The 23,268-nt window shown below is 39.3% G+C and overlaps 1 protein-coding gene across 5 annotated transcripts in view; it reads left to right on the top strand.

The window, feature by feature from the left end:
* The window catches only part of TRAPPC9 (trafficking protein particle complex subunit 9), a 450,102-nt gene that overhangs the window by 56,345 nt on the left and 370,489 nt on the right, over positions 1-23,268 (top strand). For all 5 annotated transcript variants that reach the window (XM_050970901.1, XM_050970902.1, XM_018914195.3 and 2 more), the window contains 5 exons: positions 2,807-2,933; positions 4,467-4,599; positions 6,273-6,436; positions 13,300-13,452; positions 22,987-23,111. In XM_050970901.1, the coding sequence (XP_050826858.1) occupies positions 2,807-2,933; positions 4,467-4,599; positions 6,273-6,436; positions 13,300-13,452; positions 22,987-23,111 (702 nt within the window). The remainder of the gene's footprint in view (positions 1-2,806; positions 2,934-4,466; positions 4,600-6,272; positions 6,437-13,299; positions 13,453-22,986; positions 23,112-23,268) is intronic.

The raw sequence follows: 23,268 nt of genomic DNA, 5'->3' as shown, positions 1-23,268 counted from the left end.
TTCTAGCTCTACCTGAAATAACCATATTAGAAATAGTAGGGAAAATTTCCTTTAAAATAAATATTTTAGTTTTTGTTTAAAGTATTTGACAGCATGGTATACGAGTATGTTCAGCATGGAAAGTAACTTTGAAGGTCGTGTTACTTTAAAAAAGGAATGATTGCAGTTTGGGATTGGTAAGTAAAGCCTAAAAAAGGCAGTTACATACTCCTGTTATTTTAACAGCATCCCCAAATGCTGCCATTTACATGCAAGTTGTTTTGTTCCTCTAAAACTAAAATGGGATTTGAAGTGATTGAAAGACATGCTGTGATGAAAGCATGCATACATTCTCTCTAAAACAATTTAAATTGTTTTATAAGAATACAAAGAAATGGAAACATTTTTTTGTGTGCCTGACTCATATATTCCCTGGAGGAAAACTTGGATTTGGATGATCTGTTCCTGTAGGGTCAGAAAGATAAATGATTACCAAGTGGTGACTAAATGATTACTAAATATTACTACTTGAAATAAGGTAATAAGAACTCTCAGGAAAAGAAATCCAACACATTTCCCTACTTTTGGTGGTGTGGCTGAAATTTTTTAGTTAATGGATGTGAGAGTACTTCAGCCTTGGTTGGGTTTTCACTGTTAAACTGCAAAACTTCAGGCACCAGAGGGCAATGTTGGGCAATGTTGCAGAATTGTGCAATTCAGCAAATTGTGCTCTTGAAATCATCTTTCAGACATTCTAAGATATGTCACTGTCTTTTAAAAGTCACTAAGTTTTAAAGGTAAGTATCTTGATTTCAATTTATGTCTGGAAATCTGAAGTCTAATTTCTTTTTATACTGATTTTTTTCCCCATTTTGATGAGTTTTAATGCTTTCTTAATGTCTTTACTTTTCAAAACTTGGAAGTTTTACTGATTAGTAGAACTCAGAAAGGGGGGGAATTGACTGCTGCTTTCTTGGTTTTGTTTTAGTGCACTTGAAGCTCTTCAATTTCTAGTCCAGGCACAGTGTGTGCTTAGTGCAGGTGTTCTGGCTTTTAAATTGTGTTTGTTCTCTAAAAAATCCCTTTGTTTTCAAGGTTTGCATTACATATTAGAGAATATTTAGGGGTCCCTGTCAGTTTTTTAATTTACATTTGCTACAGCTGATAGTAAACAAGACACTGGAGGGTTTGGGGGTTTTTTTATCACTGATTTTGCGGAACTTGAAGTCCTTGGATGAAAGTTTTTAGTTGAGATGAGTCCTGAATAATTCAAATGTATTTGAATATTATGCCAAGTGATAGATCATTAGGCCAAGTGATTTTGAGGCTAAAATAAAGTTTAAAAGCCTTCTGTAGCACTTTTAAAAGTGAGTTCTGGAGAGTGTATGGGGTCAGCTTTTTTGTGTGTTCTAAGGTTTGCTTCAGCCAAAGCAAAAGCAGCAGAATTGTGGTGAAAATTGAAGCTACATCAGTGTTAAAGAGAGAATGTTCATCCCATTTCTATGGGGTGAATCCCCCTGGAAGGATTAAAGAATCAAAGAGTCTCAGTGCTCTGATACACTGGGTGCTGAATACATAGAAAGACAAAGTTAGGTTTTACTTGTGGTTTTGTGGATGGTTTCTGACAGCTGAAGTCTTCATGTAAAATGGGAGGAAAACAAAAATTCAGTAGAAATGAGGGTTTGACAGTGTATTTATTTACAGCTCAAGCACAATGGTGAAATGGAATTTTGTGCAGTCTCAAGGACAGAGTTCTCTAATGCAGCTTTCCACAAAGCCTGAGTAGCTTTAGGTGAATTAGAGATTTTAGAGATTTTGGATATGGTATGTGTTTTTCTGTGGCTCAAACTGTGAGTTTCTTCATCTCTCTTCACAAAAGTACATTCCTCTTTAACAAGGGTCTCAGTTCTCATGAAGCATCCACAGGAGTTGAGATTTAATCTCGTTGTGCTCACTGCTTTTATTGATGGAGGTCTTTGTAGCATCCTCACTCAAAAATAAAAATAAATACGTGTCTAGAAAAACAATGGTAACTTGGATTTATATGCTTTCCAAAATCAAGTTTACTTTTTTAACAGCACATTCTATGCTCAAGCATCTTCAATTCATTAACCAAGCTTAAAGAAAAGCCCCAGTCTACTAATAACTGTAATGCTGTGCTCAGAAATTTCTTCAATGATTTTTTTTTTTGTGCTTAATTTCTCATTTTGTCCTATGTTTTAAATTTAGAATACTAAAAGATTTCTCTGACACTAAGGGAGTAACTGCAGGCATTTAGGCTTGAGAGGATCAGTTCAGCAAAATGAATGCATTATTCCAACTCACTGAAATATTTAGGTTGGATGGTTAAGCTAGACTTGCCCTGTTATCTGTAAATACAATTTTTTTTTCCTCTTAGAAAACATATTTTGGGCATGTAGTTAAAGCTAAGCAAGATCTGTGATTGATGTTTGATTTTCACTATCTATCAAATATTTCAGTTAAAGTCACAGGTACAATTAAATGGAGGTACAAACCAGCACCATGCAGATGATATCTGTGATTTTTTTTTTTTTTTTTTAACTGGGCTTGGGTGTAAATTTTTATTAGTTTTTCTTTCCCAGCTCAGTTGCTGGAACACATTTCCATGTTGAATACAAACCCTGCTGTAATTCTGGATGCACGCTGCAGTCACTGCAACTCAAACCCAGAATAACTGCTATGAGTAAATTGGAATAAATCATAAAAGTTTGGCTGATGTAATGCATGGGATTAAAATATAAGTATGTAGCATAAAAATGTAAGTGTATATCATAAATGGATTTATCTGTGTAATGTGTTTTTTCAGGGTCTCTTGACAACTGGAGTAGAATTTGAATCTCTCCCTGCTGCCCTTTCCCTCCCTGCAGAATCTGGGCTCTATCCTGTGACTCTGGTTGGTGTTCCCCAAACCACAGGGCAGATCACTGTCAATGGTAAGGGATGGCTCCACTCACTCCTTGTTGGCAGAACAACCTGACTTTTATACCCCTGTGGCTTGCATGGCTTTGTTTGCCACGTGTGTGTTCCCCACTCTGAATTCTCCTGGGTAAGGAAAAGAAAAAAGGAACACAGGGAATCTGTTCCCTGCACCAGGCTTCATTAAAAACAGCCTGATGAATCACTTGGCTGCAGCAGCAGTAACAAGCACATTCTTGGAGTATCTCATGTGTGAGAGGAAGAGGATAATGAACTCCAGCTCCCCTTTATTAATGCTTTCATTTGGAAAGCTTCTGAGGAGGATTACTTGAACTTTTTTCTTAAGAATGCAGAAGATAATCTGGCAGGTTTTTTTTTTTTCCCTTAATTAATTGTGTTCATGTAAGATTACAGAAATTTTTGCAGATTGCTTCCGTGGAAACAATTTAGCCAGGGTGTATGGCCTGTTGCAGTCAAGATATCATTTCATTAATAAGCCTAAATAAAACTGTGTTTGTAGTGAGGAAGAAAATTAAAGAGCTTTTACAAAAGGCTAGCAGACCTAGAAAAGGAGGCATATGTGGAGAGGATGGATTCAACATGTAGTAGGAGTGAATCATCTTACCAGATCACATTTTTAAATATGTCTTCCTGAAATGCAAAGTTGGGATACAGGATAAGAACCATTTTAGTAAAGCTAAGCTCTAAAAGAAGATGGCTTTGAACTTGAAGAAACTTCTCACTGAGTTCTTCTTAAGTGCTTTTGTGTCTGCTCATAAAACAATTTTTCATGTGATTTTTTTTTTCTCAGAAACTATTTCAGTAAATACAGAATAGCATCAAAGTATTCAGAACATTTGTACTGTAGTTGTCTCCTTTGAGCTCCACAGACTAAAAATGTATTGCAAGTAGAGGAGTTGATTTCTGTACTTGGCAGCTTTTTGTTTGTCAATGTATCAAATTTTCCTTCAGATATAACTCATAAACATTGCCTGGTAAGGAATCAGTGGAAAGGTATTTTTCTACTAAATTGAACTTTCAGAAGTTGTAGCCTTTCATGGCAGGTGTTTGTGTTTATGCCTGCATATTTTTTCCATTAATAATTTCCTTCAGGATTCTTTTATCCTTCTGGATGTTTAGATTCTTTCCTGTAAACATTTTTCTGAGGAAATAGGGAATATGTGTTGAAGGTTGACATGTTTTATGTGCCCCAGGGAATTTGGTGACAGGTATAAATGGTATCCATGCCATGACTTGTGATGTTGATTTGGTAAAGAATTCTGCAGAAGTTACTGTAATGCATTGTAGAAATCAGAGGCTCTTTACAATTTCTTTTATTTTACATGCCACAGATGCAGAGGTGAACATGTGTTGTCTGTACATTGTCAGGTTGCTATTCATGTTGCTATTTCAGGGGTTTGAAAGTCCTGTACATATATTATGTGTCCTGAGAAGATTTTCCTGTGGAGAAGGTGGTGGTTTGGGTACTTTTAGACCTGCCAGAAAACAGCAAATTCACAACATAACTCATGTTTTCTTCTAAAACTCAGGTTATCATACTTCAGTGTTTGGAGTCTTCAGTGATTGCCTTCTGGACAATCTGCCAGGAGTGAAGACCAATGGCTGCACTGTTGAAGTCATTCCAGCTTTGCCAAGGCTGCAGATCAGCACCTCCCTTCCAAGGTGAAAAATTAAATTAAATGATGATTTTATTAGGTTGTATTTAAGTGTTAGTCACATGCTGAATAAAAGCTTTTCCACCTGAGTGCATCATCAATGCTTGAGTAAAACAGGACATAATCTAAATCTGCATTATTTGCTTTAGAATACAAACCTGAGGTTTTTGTTTTACTGCTTGAAACCATGGACTTTCACAGAAATATGCAGAAATAATTTTGCAATATTTTTTGTGCTCAAAACTTTGGTTTTGGGCAAAAAGGATGTATCAAGCCAAAAATTCACTCTTTATATCTTAAAAATCCAGTCCAGGCGTGACTGTTAACTCAGATCAATTATCACAGAAGAAAGGAAAAAATAAGAGAGAAACATAGACAGAAGAAGAAGAATCACTGATAAGTACTTTTACATTTATACAGTAACTGAAAGCATAATTTGTTTTGCTTTTTAGTATATAATTCCTTGATACTTTTTTCTCAATATGAGGGGGAATAAAGAAATTCCTTTTTCATTTTCACTCCACATGCTCAAATTTCAGAGCCCTGAAATGCTATCAGTACATGACAGTACATTCTGAATGATCAAAAAATACTTGAAGTCCTTGTCACAGATCTGTTCTGAAAGACTGAAATCTCCTCCTGTTTGTGGAGGCTGCTTGTCTTGTGGTAAGGAGAAGGACAGGATCAAAGGGAAGGATGGCAGGAATACCTGCAAAAAGAAGTGGAATTATTGGTCATTAATCTCAGTAACTTCTGTCCTTGTATCCTTGATGCCTTCTGACCAGTCTGCATTAGCACAAAAAGTGCAGTCAGGAATGGAACCTCTGCCCATTTGTCTTGTTCTGCAACCTCCTTCCCTCATTCATGCTCCAAAGAGTTCAGCTCCAGTCATTGTTTCACCTTTCACACTGGGAATTTTTTTCCCTGGATCCACTGCTGTGAGGTTTGTGCCCTGCACTGTCCATTAAACCTGCTCCTTGTAGTGACCTGCTGTCACTGTCATGTTTTCTGGAAAAATCCCTTGCCCAGGATTTTGCTCCTGGGAAGCTGAGAAGCCTCAGAGGAAAATGAAAACAATAATTATCTGATTTGCTTCTCCTGTGTTTTGCTGCTTTGGAATGTGTCTGGACATTGTTTACCAAGGTGATTGTTTCATTGGTTACATGTGAATTGTTTTAACTTTATGGCCAACTGGGGCCAAGCTGTGTCGAGGCTCTGGAAAGAGTCACGAGTCTTCTTTATCTTTTAGCCTTCTGTCTGTATCCTATCTGTGTTCTTTAGTATAGTTTAGTTTAGTACTCTTTAGTATAATATAGTATCATCAAATAATAAATGAGCCTTCTGAGAACATGGAGTCAGATTCATCATTCCTCCCTTCATCTGGGAGCCCCACAAATATAACAACCTGCTCTTGATTTTGTTTTCCTTTCCCTTTCCTTACAGTTTTTGCAGGTAGTTTAACAAGCTTTCAGAGTTAGAATATTTATTCTATATTGCTTGAAATCTGATTTGTCTTATGCATAAATTATTAATTTTGGTCCTCAGTGGTTCTAAAAATGGGAATGGAAACTGTTATTTAGTGTCTTCAGCAGTAGTTTCTGCATCTTCCAAAAATAGTGAATAGAGTAACCAGGAGAAGCTTTTCACATATTCATCATAATAATTTGTCACATTTTGTAGGTCTGCTCATACACTTCAGCCTTCTTCAGGGGATGAAATCTCCACTAATGTTTCTGTCCAGCTGTACAATGGAGAGACCCAGCAGCTCATCATTAAATTAGAAAATATTGGAACAGAACCTTTGGAGAAACTGGAGGTGACAGCAAAAACAGTCAACACCAAGGGTGTGTATGCTGATTTATATTGGGAAATATTTATCCTGACTTCTTCTCTGTTGAAAGGGAGATTATTTGTGTTATACTTCTTTTAGGACAGTTTAGAATAAATATCATAGTCCCCATTACAGAGCTGAAATAATTCAGTTTGATTTTATTGTAGGAATATAGAAATGAAAGAGAATATAGAAAGATGAAGGAAATTGTAGAACCATCCCTGTATTAAAGGGTCATTTGCCTTTTGGAAATCTAAATTTAATTTCACTGTTACTTGGGGAAAAATCCTGAGGCAATTACTTGTAATGAGGAAGACTCTTAGGTCTAAATTATTTTCTCCTTATGTCTAAATATGCTGATTAGTTCATTAAATAAATTACTATTAGCAGTAATGTTGTCCTACTTGAGGGAGTGGAAGTAAATAAGCCTGTTTCTATCCTACTCAGTGAACAGTAAGAAAAAGAATGGAGAGAAGACTTTCAAAGACAGGGCAATAAATAAAATAAGCTATTGTGAGTTAAAAGAATAATTGAAGTTCTGGATGAAATACAGCACATCCCCTGTGTACACTTAATTCTCTTGAAAAGCTCTGTCCATGTTAATATTAAAAGGTGGTCTGATAGGTGAATCCTGATTTTGATTTGTGATGTATATTTCTTTTTTTTTTGGTTTGTCCTCTGAGGGATTGTTATGAAAATGATCTTAACAGAAGCACTGCAGGTGACAAGCACATAATCTTTACTGACAGTAGAAATACCTTATTTTATTGCAGGTTTTATTCTGTCAGTGCCAAAGCATTAAAATGCAGCGTGATACCTTGTGATTTCTGTTCATTTCAGTATTCAAGCTTGTGATTTTTTATAACAGAGTATCCCCTTCTCCACAACCTCAGCCAACAGGAGTTGCCAATCATCTCAAAATGGCAGCTCCACATTTTTGGTCTGAGACTTGTTACCAGGAATAATTTTAGGAGCTGAAACCTATGATAGCATACTGTTGTTATTTCAGATATTCCAACATGCTCCTCCTGGGCCAGGGGCTGCATGTGTGGAATGGAGAGGCCAAATACAGCACTCAAGTGAAATGGAGAAATTTATGTATGAAATAGTGGAATATATGGGCTGTGAGTCACATGTTCATCAGAATTATTGTATGTAATATTTCACAGTTAATGGGTTCACAATGTTGAAAAAGAGACTGAGACTCATGCCAGCTTTAAAACCACCATCTCTCCATGACAACTTTTGTTAAAGGCAGTGGGGGAAAAGGAGAATAGTTGACAGACTCACCTCTAAGTTCAGTAAAACTTTTAATTGTACTTCATCCTATATTTTCTTTCTCTATCAAAGATGTTTGCAGTGAAGCCTCTTTGTGTGTCTGGCAGTGTCTTTAATGTCATTAGGCACAATAATTATCAGAAAAAGGAAATTTCTGCTGAGTAAGCGATAAGCATGCATACTCTAAAAATGCAACTTAAGTCCTGATCTCAGAAAAACAGAAGTGAGTTTTGAGAGGCACTGAATGATATTTGTTCTGACAGTGTGAGAACTGTGCCATCAGAATCATGCAGTCAGAAATGTCTGTGTGGGCAGGGACCTCTGGAAATCATCTTAACCTTCTTTTGAAAGCAGGGCTTAAGGTGATCCAGGGTCCTGTCAAGCAGAGTGTTCAGTTTCTTGCATTGTCTCACAGAAGTGAAATGCACCCCTGTGTTTGGAGCTGTGTGCTTGAGATGAACTGTGTTATTGGAGGAAAAAAAGAAACTTAAGTGTAACTCTATAAATGACTGTGCTGTGGAAACAGTGTAAAGCACTGGAAGGGCTAATTAGAAGAACTAATAGTCTATATTCAGCATACAATAATTATGTGATTTCAAATGTGATTGCATGGAGGTGTTGCAGATATCACAGAATCAGTTTTGGGTGGGAAGGGACCTTAGAGACCTTGGACTCCAGTTCTCCTGCCACGGGCAGGGACACCTTCCACTACTCCAGACTGCTCAGAGCCCCATCCAGCCTGACCTTGAACACTTCCAGGGATGGGGCAGTCACAGCTTCTCTGGGAAACATGTGCCAGGGCCTCACCACCCTCACAGTAAAGAATTTCTTCCCAATACTTAAGCTAAACTTGTTCTCTGTCAGTTTGAAGCCATTCCCCCTTGTTCTGTCACTACCTGCCCTGTCCAAAGTCCCTCTCCAGCTCTCTTGGAGCTCCTTTAGGCATGGGACAGGGCTTTAAGATCTACCCAGAGCCTTCTCTTCCCCAGGATGAACAACCCCAGCTCTCTCAGTCTTCATAGCAGAGCTGCTGTGATAACTTAGTGGCCTCCTCAGGACTTTTCCCAACAGGTCTTTCTTGTGCTGGGGATGGACCTTTGCCTTTTTTCATGGGCTCTCTTCCATTTTAGATGACCCTAAATTGATACAAATGCATGAGGCTGGGCTGACAGTCAGTGAGATGGGATTCTGGTGGCCAGCAGGGAACCAAAGGTTTGTAATGTCAGCAGCTCCTTTTGGTCAGGGAATACAGGCATGGAACTCCTGGGGACAGGGCATTAAACCATCTCTAACAGCCACACAAACTCTTGGTGTTACAAGAGAGCACGTGCAGGTGTCCATAGGGTGTTAAGAAGTTGTCCCTTGGTTGTTCTGTGCTGAAATGTGCCTGTTCAAACTGTTCAAGGTGTCCTTGAGAGCTGGTGGTCACCTTCATTTGCCTGACCACAGCTTGCCAGTCAGCTTAGGAGCCCATGAGAAGTTTTGGCCAATTCCAGCCAAACACAAAGAGCTTTCAGTCATCTTTTGTTACACTCCATTTCCTTTGGTTCTTTTTGTCTTGGCAGTTGCTTGTGAATCTCTTGCAGCTGCTGCCTGCCTGACCCATTTCCCTACTTTCTGTTTCTGGAGCCACAGCTTTTAGCACAAAGATGAGTGCTGTAAATGGCAAACATTCTCTTTTTTACTGTTGTTGGATTTATAGCCAGTCAATGTCCTTGAGGAAGCCAACTCCACTGGCATTGTTGTGAGTGGTGCCATGTTAATGAGAACCTCTGGAGGTTAGACTTTCACTCCTGCCTTCCCTTACCTCTCTTCTGTCACCATCAGGGACAGCTCTGTGGGTTTTCTGCTCTGGCCCTCAGGTAAATAAGAATTTGCAGCTCCCCCTGTGCAGTTCATGAAGGACATCCCAGGGTTCTGAGTCCTCCAGGAGCCCTGTGTTACAGAACAGATCCTGAGGCAGATCAGCAAGAGGGACTTGTCATGCTGCCACAACAGACACATCTGTCATGGCATTTAGTGTCTCACTGCACCCCTGAGCCAGGCTGGGGCATCTGCAGATTGGACATCACATGTTCGTGCTGTCAGGGTCAGCTCTGTGTCACCTTACGCTGTCCCTCACCAGGTCAGACAGTTTAATCCTTTTTTTGGAAAGATGACCTGTGCAGAGCTGGATGCTTTCCCTTTGGCTCCAGTCAGCTTTTTTTAGAGGCTTGTTGTGTCTCAAATAAGGGAATGCAGCCCAAATGCTGTGAGAAACCAACTATTTGATCCACTGAGGGGGAAAATGCAACCCTGGTGTTTTCAAACTTGAGACTTGAGAAGAGCCCACTTGGCAATCTTAGCATGAGTGGTGAGCCCAGCTACACACATGGAATGAACCTGGATGCAGCAAAATCCTCACTCATCTTTCCTAGCAGGGACAGACCTCAGGAATTCAAATGTAGGTTCACCTGTCCAGCTGCATTCTTCCCATGGCCTTTGAACACATCTGCCAGACCACAAATGAAAAATCTCCTCTGAGGTTCAGGAAGATCTGTGAATATCCAGAACTAGATCTATTTATCCTTTTTTGCTAAAGAAAATTTAGTAAATTCTTTCAGACTGGAGTTGGGTTATTGTGGTGGGTTGACCCTGGCTGGATGTCAGACACCATCAAAGCTGCTCTATCATTCCCTTCCACAAATGGCCAGAAGAGGAGAAAATATAATGAAGTTAAGGGGTTAAGGACCAGGAGAGATCACTCAGTGATCACTGTAACAGGCAAAACAGACTCACCTTGGGGATATTAATTTAATTTTATTGCTAAGATAATTGGACAGGATAATAAGAAGTGTAAAATATCTTGAAAATAGATATTGAAAAATATATTAAAGTAAAATATAAAAATTATATAAAGTATATATTGAAACTAAAACATATCTTGAAAACACCTCCCCCCACCACTCCCTCTTTCCCAGGTTTTTTATCCTCTCCCACAGTGGCACAGGGAGGAGGTTTGGGGGCTCTCTGTTCATCCCACGTTGGTCCTGCTGCTGTTCAGGGAGAAGAATCCTTCCCCTGGCTCCCCTGGGCTGCAGGGGAATCAGCTCTGGCACCTGCAGCATCTCCTGCCCCTCCTTGTCCACTGACCTTTGGTGTCTGCAGAGTTATTCTCAGTCTGCTCTGAACACAATTGCTTCTGTGCAATAACTTCTTTCCTTCCTAAATGTGTTATCTCATTGGAAAAAGCATAACAAGTCCTGCAGGTTCATTTCTATCCACCAGCTCTGGGAGAAGTTAAAATGTGTGAATGCCAATGCCTGTGCATTAGAACTGAGAGTTATTTTGAATTTATACAATAAACTGTTGCAAAAAGCCAGATTTACCAGGGGATTAAAGATTGAAAATAATTGAGGTTCTTGTGTTGTCAGAAGACTTTTCTGTCTTTTCTCTATGCAAAATTCAGTGTGGACTCTTTCTTTGGCAGACCTTAAAATCTGTTAAAAGTTAGAGTGGTCTAGGATGACCCAAAGTTACCTTCTGGGTAAGCTTTTATGTGATATTTGTTAGGATTTTAGTGATTTAGCACCCAGTAAAATGAAAGAGGTTGCTATTTGCAACTCCTGGTAACAGTTGCTTGTAACTCTGCTGAACACAGATTTTGGACTTGAGAAAGAGCTGAATGCAGGTTTGCCCCAGTTCAGCCTTCACTGAACTGAGGTCTGAAGCCAGAGGAAAATTCACTGTAATACTGGTTACTGAACAAGGTCAACATTGTTAAACTACAACCAAGTGTCAGATAAATATAAATTAGCTGTTTCTCCACATCTAGAGCTTAGCTTTTAGCTCAAGCATTTAGATCTCACGTTGTAATTACTGGTGTTAATTAGAAAGTATCTGCAAGGGCTGTTCTCACTTCAAAAGTCTTTTCACTTGTAATGTCTTCAAATAGAGCTCTTACTTAATGAAAACACATTTTGGAAAGAGTTTGGTGCTTGGGATATGTCCTTTGTTTACACTGAGGGAAAGGACTCCTTGAGCATTTTGGATTTTTACTTAACAGAAAAAGGGGATAGAGAGTGCCATACTTATTAACTGACCTTTTTTCTTGAAAGTAGAAGAAAATGATCAGAATGGTGATATGGTTCCAGCTAAATCATTAGGTGAGGTGGAAGTGAGATTAAGGAAATAATTTTTGGGAGGATTTTTTATTTTTGCCTTGTCTTTATTTTTTTTATATAAAGAAATCTGCACTATTGGTTTGATGGGGAAAGACACAAGATAAGATCTGGTGCTCTGTGAGAAGAAAATCTTTCAGGCAAAGCTTTTATTGTTTAGGTAGAAGTTAATGGAAAAAATATTCTCTGTCTTCTTCTTTTCCTAGAAAGGGAAACCAAAGGTTCCTGTGCAAATCAATGTGGTTTGGACATAATCTGGAATTCTGATTGCTGCTTTTGAAAGACCCTTTATTCCAAGTTGTGGCAGTTGAGGCAGTCTGTCCACCCTGTTCCCTCACATGTGGATCTTAGATGGTGGTTTTGGAAAGGTTCTGAAACCACAGCAGATTTTAATTACCTTGCTCTTACCAAGCCTGGGAGGATACAGAGATGAACTGTGTGACTTTCAGTGGTCCCTGTTATGCAAAGCTGTGCTCAAAATGTCTTAAAATGAGCTTTCAGAAGAATTCTCTAATATCTCTGTTGGAGATAACATGCATTGCTTAATAAAGCAATAAATATATCTTTAGGGCTCTCCCAGCCAAACCATCACACTTATTGATTGTACCAATAGACTTTCTAGTGGTATTTAGCATTGTCTGGTCTTGCATATAGGAATGGATTTATGGGTGGGGTGGGTTGACCCTGGCCAGAACTGGAGACCCAGTGTAGATGGAAAGTAAATTCTGAGGTTTTTCCCCCCCCACCTTGTATAATTTTCTGGCATGTCAGACTTATGGGGGAAGACTTAATAATTACAGATGCCCTATATCAAGTGGACAAATGACACATAATTTATTAAACAAATTTTCTTTTGTCACTGACTGATTCTGTCTGGCATCTTTAATGACTGGGTCTTATAAAAAGCTGCTTCTCAGCTTTAAGAAAGGACTTTATAAAAGGATGAAAGCCAGTACTCTTCTTAGCCTTCTCTATTGCTCAGTAAATGACTGAAGAATGATGTTACAGCTGTTTCAGAATTTCAGCTGATTAAGTTTGGGTTATTTTGATGAAAAGTGCTCTGCATTCATGTGACACCTCCTGAGCTGAACTGTGTAGGATTCAAAACTACATGAACATTTAGAACCCCTGCAGGCTATATTTAAAGTTTATGTTTAAAGCTGCCTATTGTGCAGTGGTTTTTTTTTTTTCCTGGTAGTGATCTTCTTCACTTAAATTCATATTTTGAGCTTTGTGATCTGTGTGATTCCAGGTCAGTGTCAGCACCCAGTAACTTCTCTATCTTTCTAGTGCTACATTAATTTTAATACATTAATTCTGAATATTTTAGATTAAACAGGACGTGACAGATTGGTTAGTACTCTCTATAGCAGTTCAGAACTGAAACTTGATTAATGCAGGGCTTATGCTTATGAAATATTTACTTATTTTGGTACAGAGAAGCTGTATGGAGATTTCTTGAGTTGGAATCTAGAAGACACCCTCTGCCAGTTTCCTCTAAAACCTGGAAAGATTGCAACATTTGTTGTAAACATTAAAGTGAAGCTGGACTTTTCTTGCCAAGAAAACCTTCTGCAGGATCTCAGTGATGGTGAGTTTTTCATTTCTCCTTGCTTAGGAGGGTTGTATGTGCTGCTGGAAACACTTTGCTAATTGCTGTGCCCTTTGTGTTAAACTGATTTGGGATGTGGCTGCGTGTTTGAGTATTTGTCTCTTGTAAAGCAAAGTCCACCCTTGGCTGAGCCCTGCAGATTGAAGGGTGAATTTCTGAGACACCTGTGGGCACGAGAGTCTGGCCCACTTCCCCATCATGAGACCTTGCCCTCTTTTCTTTTGAAATATTTTTGACAGTGGTTTTGAGGTTTAAAGAAAAATAGAATGGAGTTGATTATTTAATTATCCAGGATTGCAGAATTCTGAATAATTGCTGAGTGCAGTTTTGCCTAAAGTGACAGGTTGAAATTTAAGGCAGAATCCCCCTAGTATTTGTACTGCAGAGAAAGTGCCATGTATTTAAACTTATTTTGAATAAAAGGAAGCTGCAGTGTTGGCTTCTATTAGAATTATTTGGAATTACAAGTACCAGATACTTGTAATAAGGATTTCCTTTTTCTAATAAACACACAGTCTTTCTGGAGTAATTACTCTACTCTGTATTTTTTCCTTTGTCTGATATGTTTGCCCTGATTAAATTACCTTGATAAAACAAGATAGTCCTGTATTAAAAACTCTCTTTTATTTGGATTTTTTCCCAGGATCCATTTGCAGGTCTGCATTACCTTTATAAGTAATTTTTCAGTACAGAAGAATACAACAAAATGACATGCAGAGCCTATTCAGGTTGAATAGGAATGATTTCTGTGAGTTACTTTGCAAATGCATTTAGACAAAAATTATAGCAGTTGTTAGTAATGATTGAAAGATTTTGGTTTTGAAACCTCCCCAATGTAAAATATAAAGATACTTTAAAAATATTTTAAAACTTTACTGCTCAAACCCCACAGTGCTGCTACACTGCAGTTCAGTTTAGAGCTTGTTGAAAATGCTGATGGTGAAGGGAGAGCACACCCTGACGTTGTGAAAACACAGGTGCCAGGGAATTGAGACTTTGAGAAATTCCCCTTGATAGCAAGTGAGATTTCATAGTAAATATGTGTATATAGATATATATGCACACATCTATATGGAAAGTTCCCTTCATTTGCCCTGTGTCCAAAAAGCTCTGAAGCTGCACTGGTCTAGGAGCTTTTCTGATGAAATAACATAAACCCCAAGTATTCTGTAGGAGGTGAAGATACTTCATGGTGTGGACACTGAACACTTGTGGGATTTGGGATTTGGATTTTGGCCTCTGTTTACCTGCATCCAGCTCTTATGGGACACTGAACACTTGTGGGATTTGGATTTTGGCCTCTGTTTACCTGCATCCAGCTCTTAATGGACCACAGATGAACAAAATCTTTGAACACCATTTTTACTCTACTACTACCTCCTGCTCCTCTGAAAGGTTGTGTAGCTGGAGCAATCCAACCTTTCCTCATTTAGTGATGATAAAGGAGTAGGATCCATTACTGCTTTGCTGGAACTTTGCTATCTGTGGGTGCTGTGTACTCTCTATCCTTTGAAAGTGCTATTAGGGATGTTAAGTATATTGAAAATTTAGTTGCTACTTTATTTTTATGTATTGCTTTTAACTTTACAAATGCTAAAGTTTCCAAAGAGCCTGATGGGAAGAACAGTAAAGAGCTAGAAAAATCAACTATGACATGACTTTTAATCATAGGGTACTGTGGTACCTTTTTCTTTTGAAGACCAGCTACATTTACAAGGATGATCAAAATACTTTTGTCTCTTTAAAGCAATGTCTTTAGTAGGCAATTTTTACTTCCTTGTCTTTTCATTTGCTGCTGGAATTGTTTCCTTTTGCACTGTTTGTAATCAGACATGGTGCAGAATGGATAAATTACTGATGGTTTTGATGATACACATTTATCCAATTGGAAAGTAAACCAAGTTATCAATCTGAATTGCTGAGGTGTGTTGATGGTGTGCTGCCTCACAGAGAAAAATGTTGGGTGTTTTTCCAGATTAAAGGAGGCAAAACCATGAGTGGCTTTACAGGATCAGATCAGTGACCATCCAGGGAATATCCTGACTGTGACAGTGGCTAAGAACAGATTCCAGTGGGACAATACAGGAAAAATTGTGCACTTACTTCTGTCTTCCTCCAGGCCTCTAACTCTTGTTAGCTTAGGAGCTTCCAGGGCTGAATAGGGTTTCTCTGGTGCTAGGCACTTTTACTCATCCTTAGTGGGTTTCTCCTTCCTAAAATTCTTTATTCTTCCTGTCAGCACTTCACAACATGCTGTGGCAAGAAGAGTCACAGCTAAATTACTTTTTAGCAGCTTTGCACTTACTGGTGGCCTTGTGTTCCCAGGTTTTTAATTGCATGAGAGGTAACAGGACATTTTCTAAATGTGGTTCTTGCAGTAATTGATGCATTTTCCCAGGGTATTGTCACAGCAGACTGGGGATTTCTATGTTTTGAGAGCTTGGTTGTCCCTGTTATGGGAACTGTTCCAATGTCAGCCTTGTCCCTTCTGAACTCTCATTTCTGTCTGTTTGAGGGAGGCTGTACACACTATTTGAAAGCTGATCTATGTGCTCATGTGATGACCTAATGGTGCTCTTTATTTTGTTTTATATTACTTTGCTTACAATCATGGGGTAATGCACAATTTATTTCCTTTTTTGACTGAACATTGGTTTGGGAAATTTATGAATGTGTGAACCACAACTCCACGATCTTGCTTCTCAAAAGAAATGATATCCTGAGAGCCTCTTGCTGCATGGAAAAGTTTAGGATTCTTTCCCCCCATTTATTTATGCTGAATTTTATTGGGCATTGGTCTTTTCTCCCAGGTAACAAAAGACAAGATGAGAGGAAAGGGGCTCAAATTGTACCAGGGGATGTTTAGATTGGATGTAAAGAAACATTTCTTCACTGAAATGGTTGGAAAACATTGGAACAGGTTGCCCTGTTCACCAGCCTCTCCAGCCCTGAAAATGTTCCAAAAAATGTGTGTATGTGACACCTGGGGACATGGTCTAGTGGTGAACATGATGGTGGTGCTGGGCTGAGAGTTGAACAAGGAGGATCTTCAAGGTTTTTTCCAACCTTAGCAGTTCTGTGATTCCATATCTTACAACCAGTTGACCAAGATTTGGGAGATCCATGCAGGGAGATCCATATTTGCTGCGAATCTTAGTGAAATTTTGGATCTCTTGTCCCTCAGCTGGATTGTTCAAGGTTCCTCCTCTGGCTGAGAAGGTCAGCACAGGCATTTAATTTGATTCTGAGGTTGCTACACTGGGTGAGGCAGGGGGAATCCCTTGGTCTGCTTGGTACAGCCAGGTGCAAGCAGCTGAAGCACTGAGATCTCTCACCTGTTAAGGTGATTAAAAAGATCATCAGGATATTCATATTATGAGCATAATGAATTCCCTTTTCCAGCTATTCTAGTGCAGTTTCTGAAATCAGCATTTCCCTGACACTAAAAAGGGGGTGAGAACAATAGCTGCTCTTCCTGGACTGTATTGTACACAGTTACTGGTTTGAGGCTTTTAACAAAGCTCCTGTTACATGGGGACAGAGTTTTGCAAAGTTAATGAATTAATTTGCAATAAGTACTTCATTATGTAGGATATTAATGTTCATTTATTCCCTGTATAGGGAACCTAAAGACAAGTGTGAGAATATTTAAATTCATAAACTCATCAAAGGAACTAATTAATTACACATTGAGGGAGAAGAAAAATCTGTGCCTTAAGTCTCTCATTCCCTTCTCTTGATGCCTGGAGAGGCTGCCCAGAGCAGAGGCTAGGCAGTGTTAAAGGAATAAAGCAGGGATTTATTCAAAAGGCCTTCAAAGGACACACCTTGGGCAGTGCAAGAGCCTGGCCCTGGCTCCACCCAAGATGGACCCTGAGTCACGAGTTTTCACACTTTTATAAGTTTTGGTCCTTTTACATATTGGGGTTAATTGTCCAATTACAGCTTCAGGTTATGAAGTCCCACCCTCCCAGTTTGCTCTCCTCAATTCTCTCTTGTTTGCACTTTTTGGGCCTGAAGCTGCAATGGTGTCCCTGGTTCTGGGGCTGGAAAAGGACTGAGCTATGAGGAGAACTTGCCAACACTTTATCTGAAGTTCAGAGTTATAAACTAATGCAGTACAGAATCTGGAAATATGAAAGCTAAAACTGAAGGCATCGCTCCAGGGGAAAAAAGGTTGCAGAGCAATAATAGCAAATCTCTAGGAGCGCTAATCTTGAATAGTTTTTAACATTGGTATGCAAGACCAGTGTATTTTTCAGATTCCATTTGTTGTTTTTCTGCTTTAATGGCCAGATTTTGTCTACTTTAAAATGTCCCTGCACTTACATAGTGTACAGACAAAGCTGCTTTTTTTTGTTGGAATAATACCTGGTTTGGAATTTAAATGTTCTCTTGACAGTTCTTCCAAGAAACTAAGTAGCCTGGAGGACTCTATCAGGATAATGGTATCACTGATGATGGTGCTGGGGTCCTCAGAGATGTTGCAGTATTATCATTTCCATGTTATTCTGCTTAGTAGCCTTTATTCCATTTAAATATTCTGAGTATTCTTTTGAAGTGACTTCATTTCTAAGAAATTTTTTTTTTTTTTGTCTCTGCAGTTTGAGGATGTCAGTTTGGTTGTACTGTTGAAATGAGTAAATCAGGTTTTGTTCCCTTTTGCTCTGTTTTTTAAAATACAGATGCTTCTGTGTCCTCAATAAATTCATCCCTATGTAACTTTAAAAAATATTCCTAATTCTTTTGAAAACTACAAAATTTTTCTTGCATTCCAGCTTTAGTACTTACGGAAGATAAGGTGCCCTCTTCTCCTCCCACTGCACTTTAAACCAGATAAATCATCTTGTCTCATGATTTGCCTAATACAGGGTGGGATTTTTTAACAGTATCTAAGTTCCACAGTACTCCAGCCACTACACAAATACACAGAGAGCTGGTGTTTCAGACCCCAGATCTTCACAATGTAAATAACTAAGACAGACATGAGGCAAATAACAATCAATTGATTATTGGCACATGCAGGCCAATAAAGCTGCCATCCTGTTATGCTGTTCCTTTGCTGAGGCACTTTATTTTAGCATCTCATGTAACCTGCATACATAATCTCTGGTGCTTATTATGAACTTCTTTACACTTCATTTGTTCTCTTTCATTGCAATCACCCTTATTGTAAATTTATCTTCCAATTTTAGTTCAGTTCAACAACCTCAGTGCATTTGTTATTGTTAATTATTGTCTTCAAAGGTAATGGGGTTTCAAGAAAGAGTTTAAGTCTGGTTCAAGTTGGCTGTGCCCAACTCCTGGGAGCCAGAGAGCTGCTGCATTCCCAGGAACCTTGCCTGGAGTGCTGCTGCCTGGGCTCCCTCCTGTGATGGTCCTGAGCACATTTTTGACAGAGGGAAGGAGCTGCATCTCAGTGCTCACCTGAGGTGTGAAGGGTGGATTATGTTGCCTCAAACTCTTGTGTGTTCTGGTGTTATTCTGCTCTTTGTTGCTGCACACAGCAAGTTTCTAGAATTCTGCACACATCATGAGAATACAGTTCTCTTTTTCTAGGGGAAAAAAAAGAAAAGGCATTCAAGTTCAGCAAGCAGAGTCTGTCTCCTGTCTCAAGTTGTTTTTTTTCTCTTTTTCTGCATGTTTAAAGTACTTCAAAGCTGTTACAGTGTTCTTAGGGGATGTTGCCTACCAAGAGGTTTTTGTTTTGAAATTTCAATCAGGCAAGAATTGACAAAATAAACAAATGGGTTGAGGTGGCATTTAGTAAGCTGTGTACCTTCCAAAAACTCTATGATTCTGTGACATAGCATCATAGAATGGTTTGGATTGGAAGGGACCTTCAAGATCATCTCATTCCACCTCCCTGCTATGGGCAGGGACACCTTCCACTATCCCAGGTCGTTCCAAGCCTTGTCCAACCTGGCTTTGAACACTTCCAGGGATGGGGCATCCACAAATTCTCTGGGCAACCTGTGCCAGGGCCTCATCATGCTCTGGATAAAGAATTTCTCCTTGTCAGTTTGATGCCACCCCCACCTTGTTTTATCATTCCATGGCCTTGCAAAAAGTCCCTCTCCTTGGATCCCTTTTAGGCCCTGGAAGGGGTTCTGAGTGTTCTCTGGAGACTTCTCTTCTCCAGGCTGAACAGCCCCAGCTCTCCCAGCCTGTCTCCAGAGCAGAGGCATCCCAACCCTTTGAGCATCTTCGATGCCTCCTTTGGAATTGGTCCAGCAGCTCCAGATCCTTTCAGTGCTGGGAGCCCCAGAGCAGAGCAGAGGGGCAGAATCCCCCCAGAAATCCCTGGGCTGCAGGAGGGGATCCTGCTCCAGGCCAGCTGCTCCTCCTGCCCTCCCTGGGATGGGCTGCCCAGGGTGGTGGTGGAGCCTCCATCCCTGGAGGTGTGTCAGGAAAGACTGGAAGTGGCACTCAGGCTCTGGTGTGGTTGACATGGTGATGTCTGGTCACAGGCTGGACTTGATGATTTCTGAGGCCTTTTCTGACCTGAATGATTCTGGGATTCCTCCTCCTCCTGCCCCTCTCAGGGTCCCTGTGCTGCTGTTGAGGAAGCTGCAGGAAGCAGGTCTGCACTGCTGTTGGATCATATGGAATTCTCCTGGAAAGAAGCAGCACTTCAGCCTAAAACCTTCCATAGTTTCTGTTTTGTGTGACATTGGAACACTGGACACTGCCTCACAATCCCAAGCTCTGTGGTGTCACTGGGACAGTTTTAAAGTGTTTCCTTTGGGACCTCCATAGATGTGATGTACCTGTTGAAAAGTGGATCCATTTGTGTCCCCTGGGTCAGGCCAGTGGTCCTTGCACAGCACAGTGTGACACAGGCCAGGAGCTGTCCCATGCCACCTCCTCCTTCTGTGCTCAGTTACTGCATTGTAGATCTAGGGGTTTAACTCCCTGAATGCACTTCCCTCATTCAAGTAAGAAATTTTGTGGGATTCTTCTGTGCACAGTGCTGGGAAAGTGGCTAATGAAGTTAAATTGACAATTTACTTAACATTTGATAGCAGAGAGGAAATGCTGGTAAGAGATTTTGCTCTGTTGTGACAGCAGTGACTGGGATGTTGGAAAGGCAAGCTGTGTTTTTGCAGTTACCATGGGAAAAGTGTTGGTCATATGCTGTTACCATGGAAATAGTCAGTGTGGATTGTTGAAATTAGGAAAATTTCTGGACAGAGTAGAAAGATAATTATACTTTTTATATAGTATAAGGCTGCTCAGGATGTTTGACAGCAGGGAGTGACAAAAGAAAACTATGGAGGATTTAGCATCTTCATCTCTCTAAAGTTCATGAGAGGAAAATAAAATGTATGAAATCTCAAAAAAAAAAAGTATCAATAATGTAAAACTTCTGGAGAACTGCTTCATTGGTGCTCAGTGTTTTCTCCTGCCACCATTAAGTTCTGCAGCCTAGCAGGGTTTTTAACAGGATTTCCCTCCCCCAGTCTGACTATTTAATGTACTGCAGGGGAGCTGGTCAAGGTCTTTTTCCCCATTGCTGCCTGATCAAAGAACAGAAGAAACAAAATAATTTACAAAAATTGTTGTTTGTGGTAGAAAATGATTTTTTTTTGTCCTCTGGCAGAGAAGTTGCCTTGAGCAGTCCAGGCTGAGAAGGGCTGAGTCATTTGCAGCACCACAAAGTGCCTGGCACTGGCTCTCTGAGAATGCCACAGACTGGAGACAGAAAGTTCAACCACTACTAGTTACCTTGGACTTCCCTTTCATCCTGATATCTCCTTTGCTAGAAAACCTTTTTCAGACAGAGAGTTAAAAATGTCTTCTTTCCAGAGAAAATATTTAAACTATTGTCTTTTCTTCACCCCCCCAATAGAAATTAAAAATAAAATGGGATTTTAAAGGATAAAGTAATTAAGAAGGGCATTAGCTGTATCTCTGTGATGTTGTTTTAGGTATTATCTATTCTTCTCTCAAAGAAATAAAGCTCATTCCATATAAAAAGTGGAAAATCTGACTAATGCCATGCAGGTTTTCATACTTGGTTCTTTTCACGTGTTAATTTGCAATTTTATGCACCAGTCAGTGTCAGTTTTTGTTCTAAATATAGAACTAGTACAAATCATTCATCAGTTGGAGAAGAATATTTTTCCTCAATTAAAACTTCTAATTTTCATTTTGAAAGAGCAGCTTTCAAAGCCTGTGATCAAATGTAGTTCTGTATTTATTTTTGTGTTTTGTCTTGTTCATGGTCCTGCTGCATTGCCTGGGCAGGGTGCTCTCCCCTCCTGTCCTGCTCTCCCCCAGGAACTGATGGAACAGGATATTAATTCAGTGCTAAGGTGCATGTTAGAATTACTTAGGGAAGGAAATTGCAAGGAAGGGAAAATGGGAATACTCCCTTTGTTTTCTCCTTTGGATACCTGTGAAGGTGAATGAAGCAAAACCCCTTTCATGTTCCATCTTGTTCTTGTGGTTTCTTTTGAGTAATGTATCCTCAACATGCCTGGATTTCATAGGAGCAATTTAGGAAATTTCTTTGGATTTTGTCTCACAATTTGGTGTTTCCTGTGTGTCTCTGCTGCTGTTCATGAGATTTTGCTTGTATTTAGTTGGTGTTTGTGGATTGCAGTTGCTCTGCACAGCATCAAGGAACAAAGTCTTTCTCTTCTTTGAATGAAAATCTAAATAAGAACAAATACTGAATCTATTTTTACTATTTGTTAAAGCTTCCTTATTTTAATTCTCTTGTTTTTCTAATTCTTTTGATTCAGCAGTAATTTTCAAACATTTTAAATTTGTGCTTAGAGTTTTTGGGTTGAGCACCCCCAATGTGCTGCAGGGCATTTATTTACCTTCAGGTTACACCTTGCTGGCAGTAACAGAAGCTGTTAAATTGTTGTGTTGTATCTTTGTCATCCTGTCTGTGCCAGTATCCAGACTGGGAGTAAGCACTAAACTGGGGACATTCCTCTCAGGGTATTTTTAAGCTTTTTTGTTGACTCTTACAATGGAAACCTTAAGTTTCCATTCTGCCTCCTTTATAAATGAGAACTATTTTATCTATTTTTGCATTAGTAGATGTACAAAACATGACATCTCTATTTTCTGTCATTTTCCACAATATATACTTTAAAGAGAAATCCTTGTACTAGAAATTAATTAAAGGATCCTAAGGAGCTGATGGGATCACACAGCCATGGAAAACCACAATCTTTGATTTTTATTTTAATACTGTAAACGTTAAAACTAATTTTATATTATTAACTCTTATTATTATCTCTGTTGTGGTATTTCAAATGCAGTTTCCATCCTTCCCTGTGATATTCACTGAGTTTTTAGTGTGTTGAAGTTTGATAATTTTTGGTGTCCTGGGAGAAACAGCTAAATAATCTTTGTCTTTTGTTTTGTCTTTTTGTAAAAGGTTAATATTACTTTTTGTGTCTTTTCTCTCCCTTTGATAATAAGATATAAATTAATTGGAACAAAACATAGCATGAGACAAGCAAAAGTAATTCTCTTTGTTCTGTTTTCCAGATGGAATCAGTGTCAGTGGACTCCCACTCTCCAGTCCTTTCAGGCAGGTTGTCAAACCAAGAGTGGAGACCAAACCTCTTAATCCCCAAGAAAGCAGCAAAGTTGGTGATTTCAGTCACGTCAAGGTAGGGGAATGACACCAAAATAAGTAAAACCTGTGGTTTTTTAGTTGTACTGTGCTATGGCTTGTTGTGTGATTAAAAAACAAAGGTTTCCTTGTCTCATAAATATTTCCCTTTGGTTTCCTTTAGCACAGCTTGATGTTCTGTGTTTGGATTGTTA

Source organism: Serinus canaria, chromosome 2 (genome assembly GCF_022539315.1).
Source record: "Serinus canaria isolate serCan28SL12 chromosome 2, serCan2020, whole genome shotgun sequence".
NCBI classification, from domain to species: Eukaryota; Metazoa; Chordata; class Aves; order Passeriformes; family Fringillidae; genus Serinus; species Serinus canaria.
This window is presented reverse-complemented; position numbering and strand designations above follow the sequence as displayed.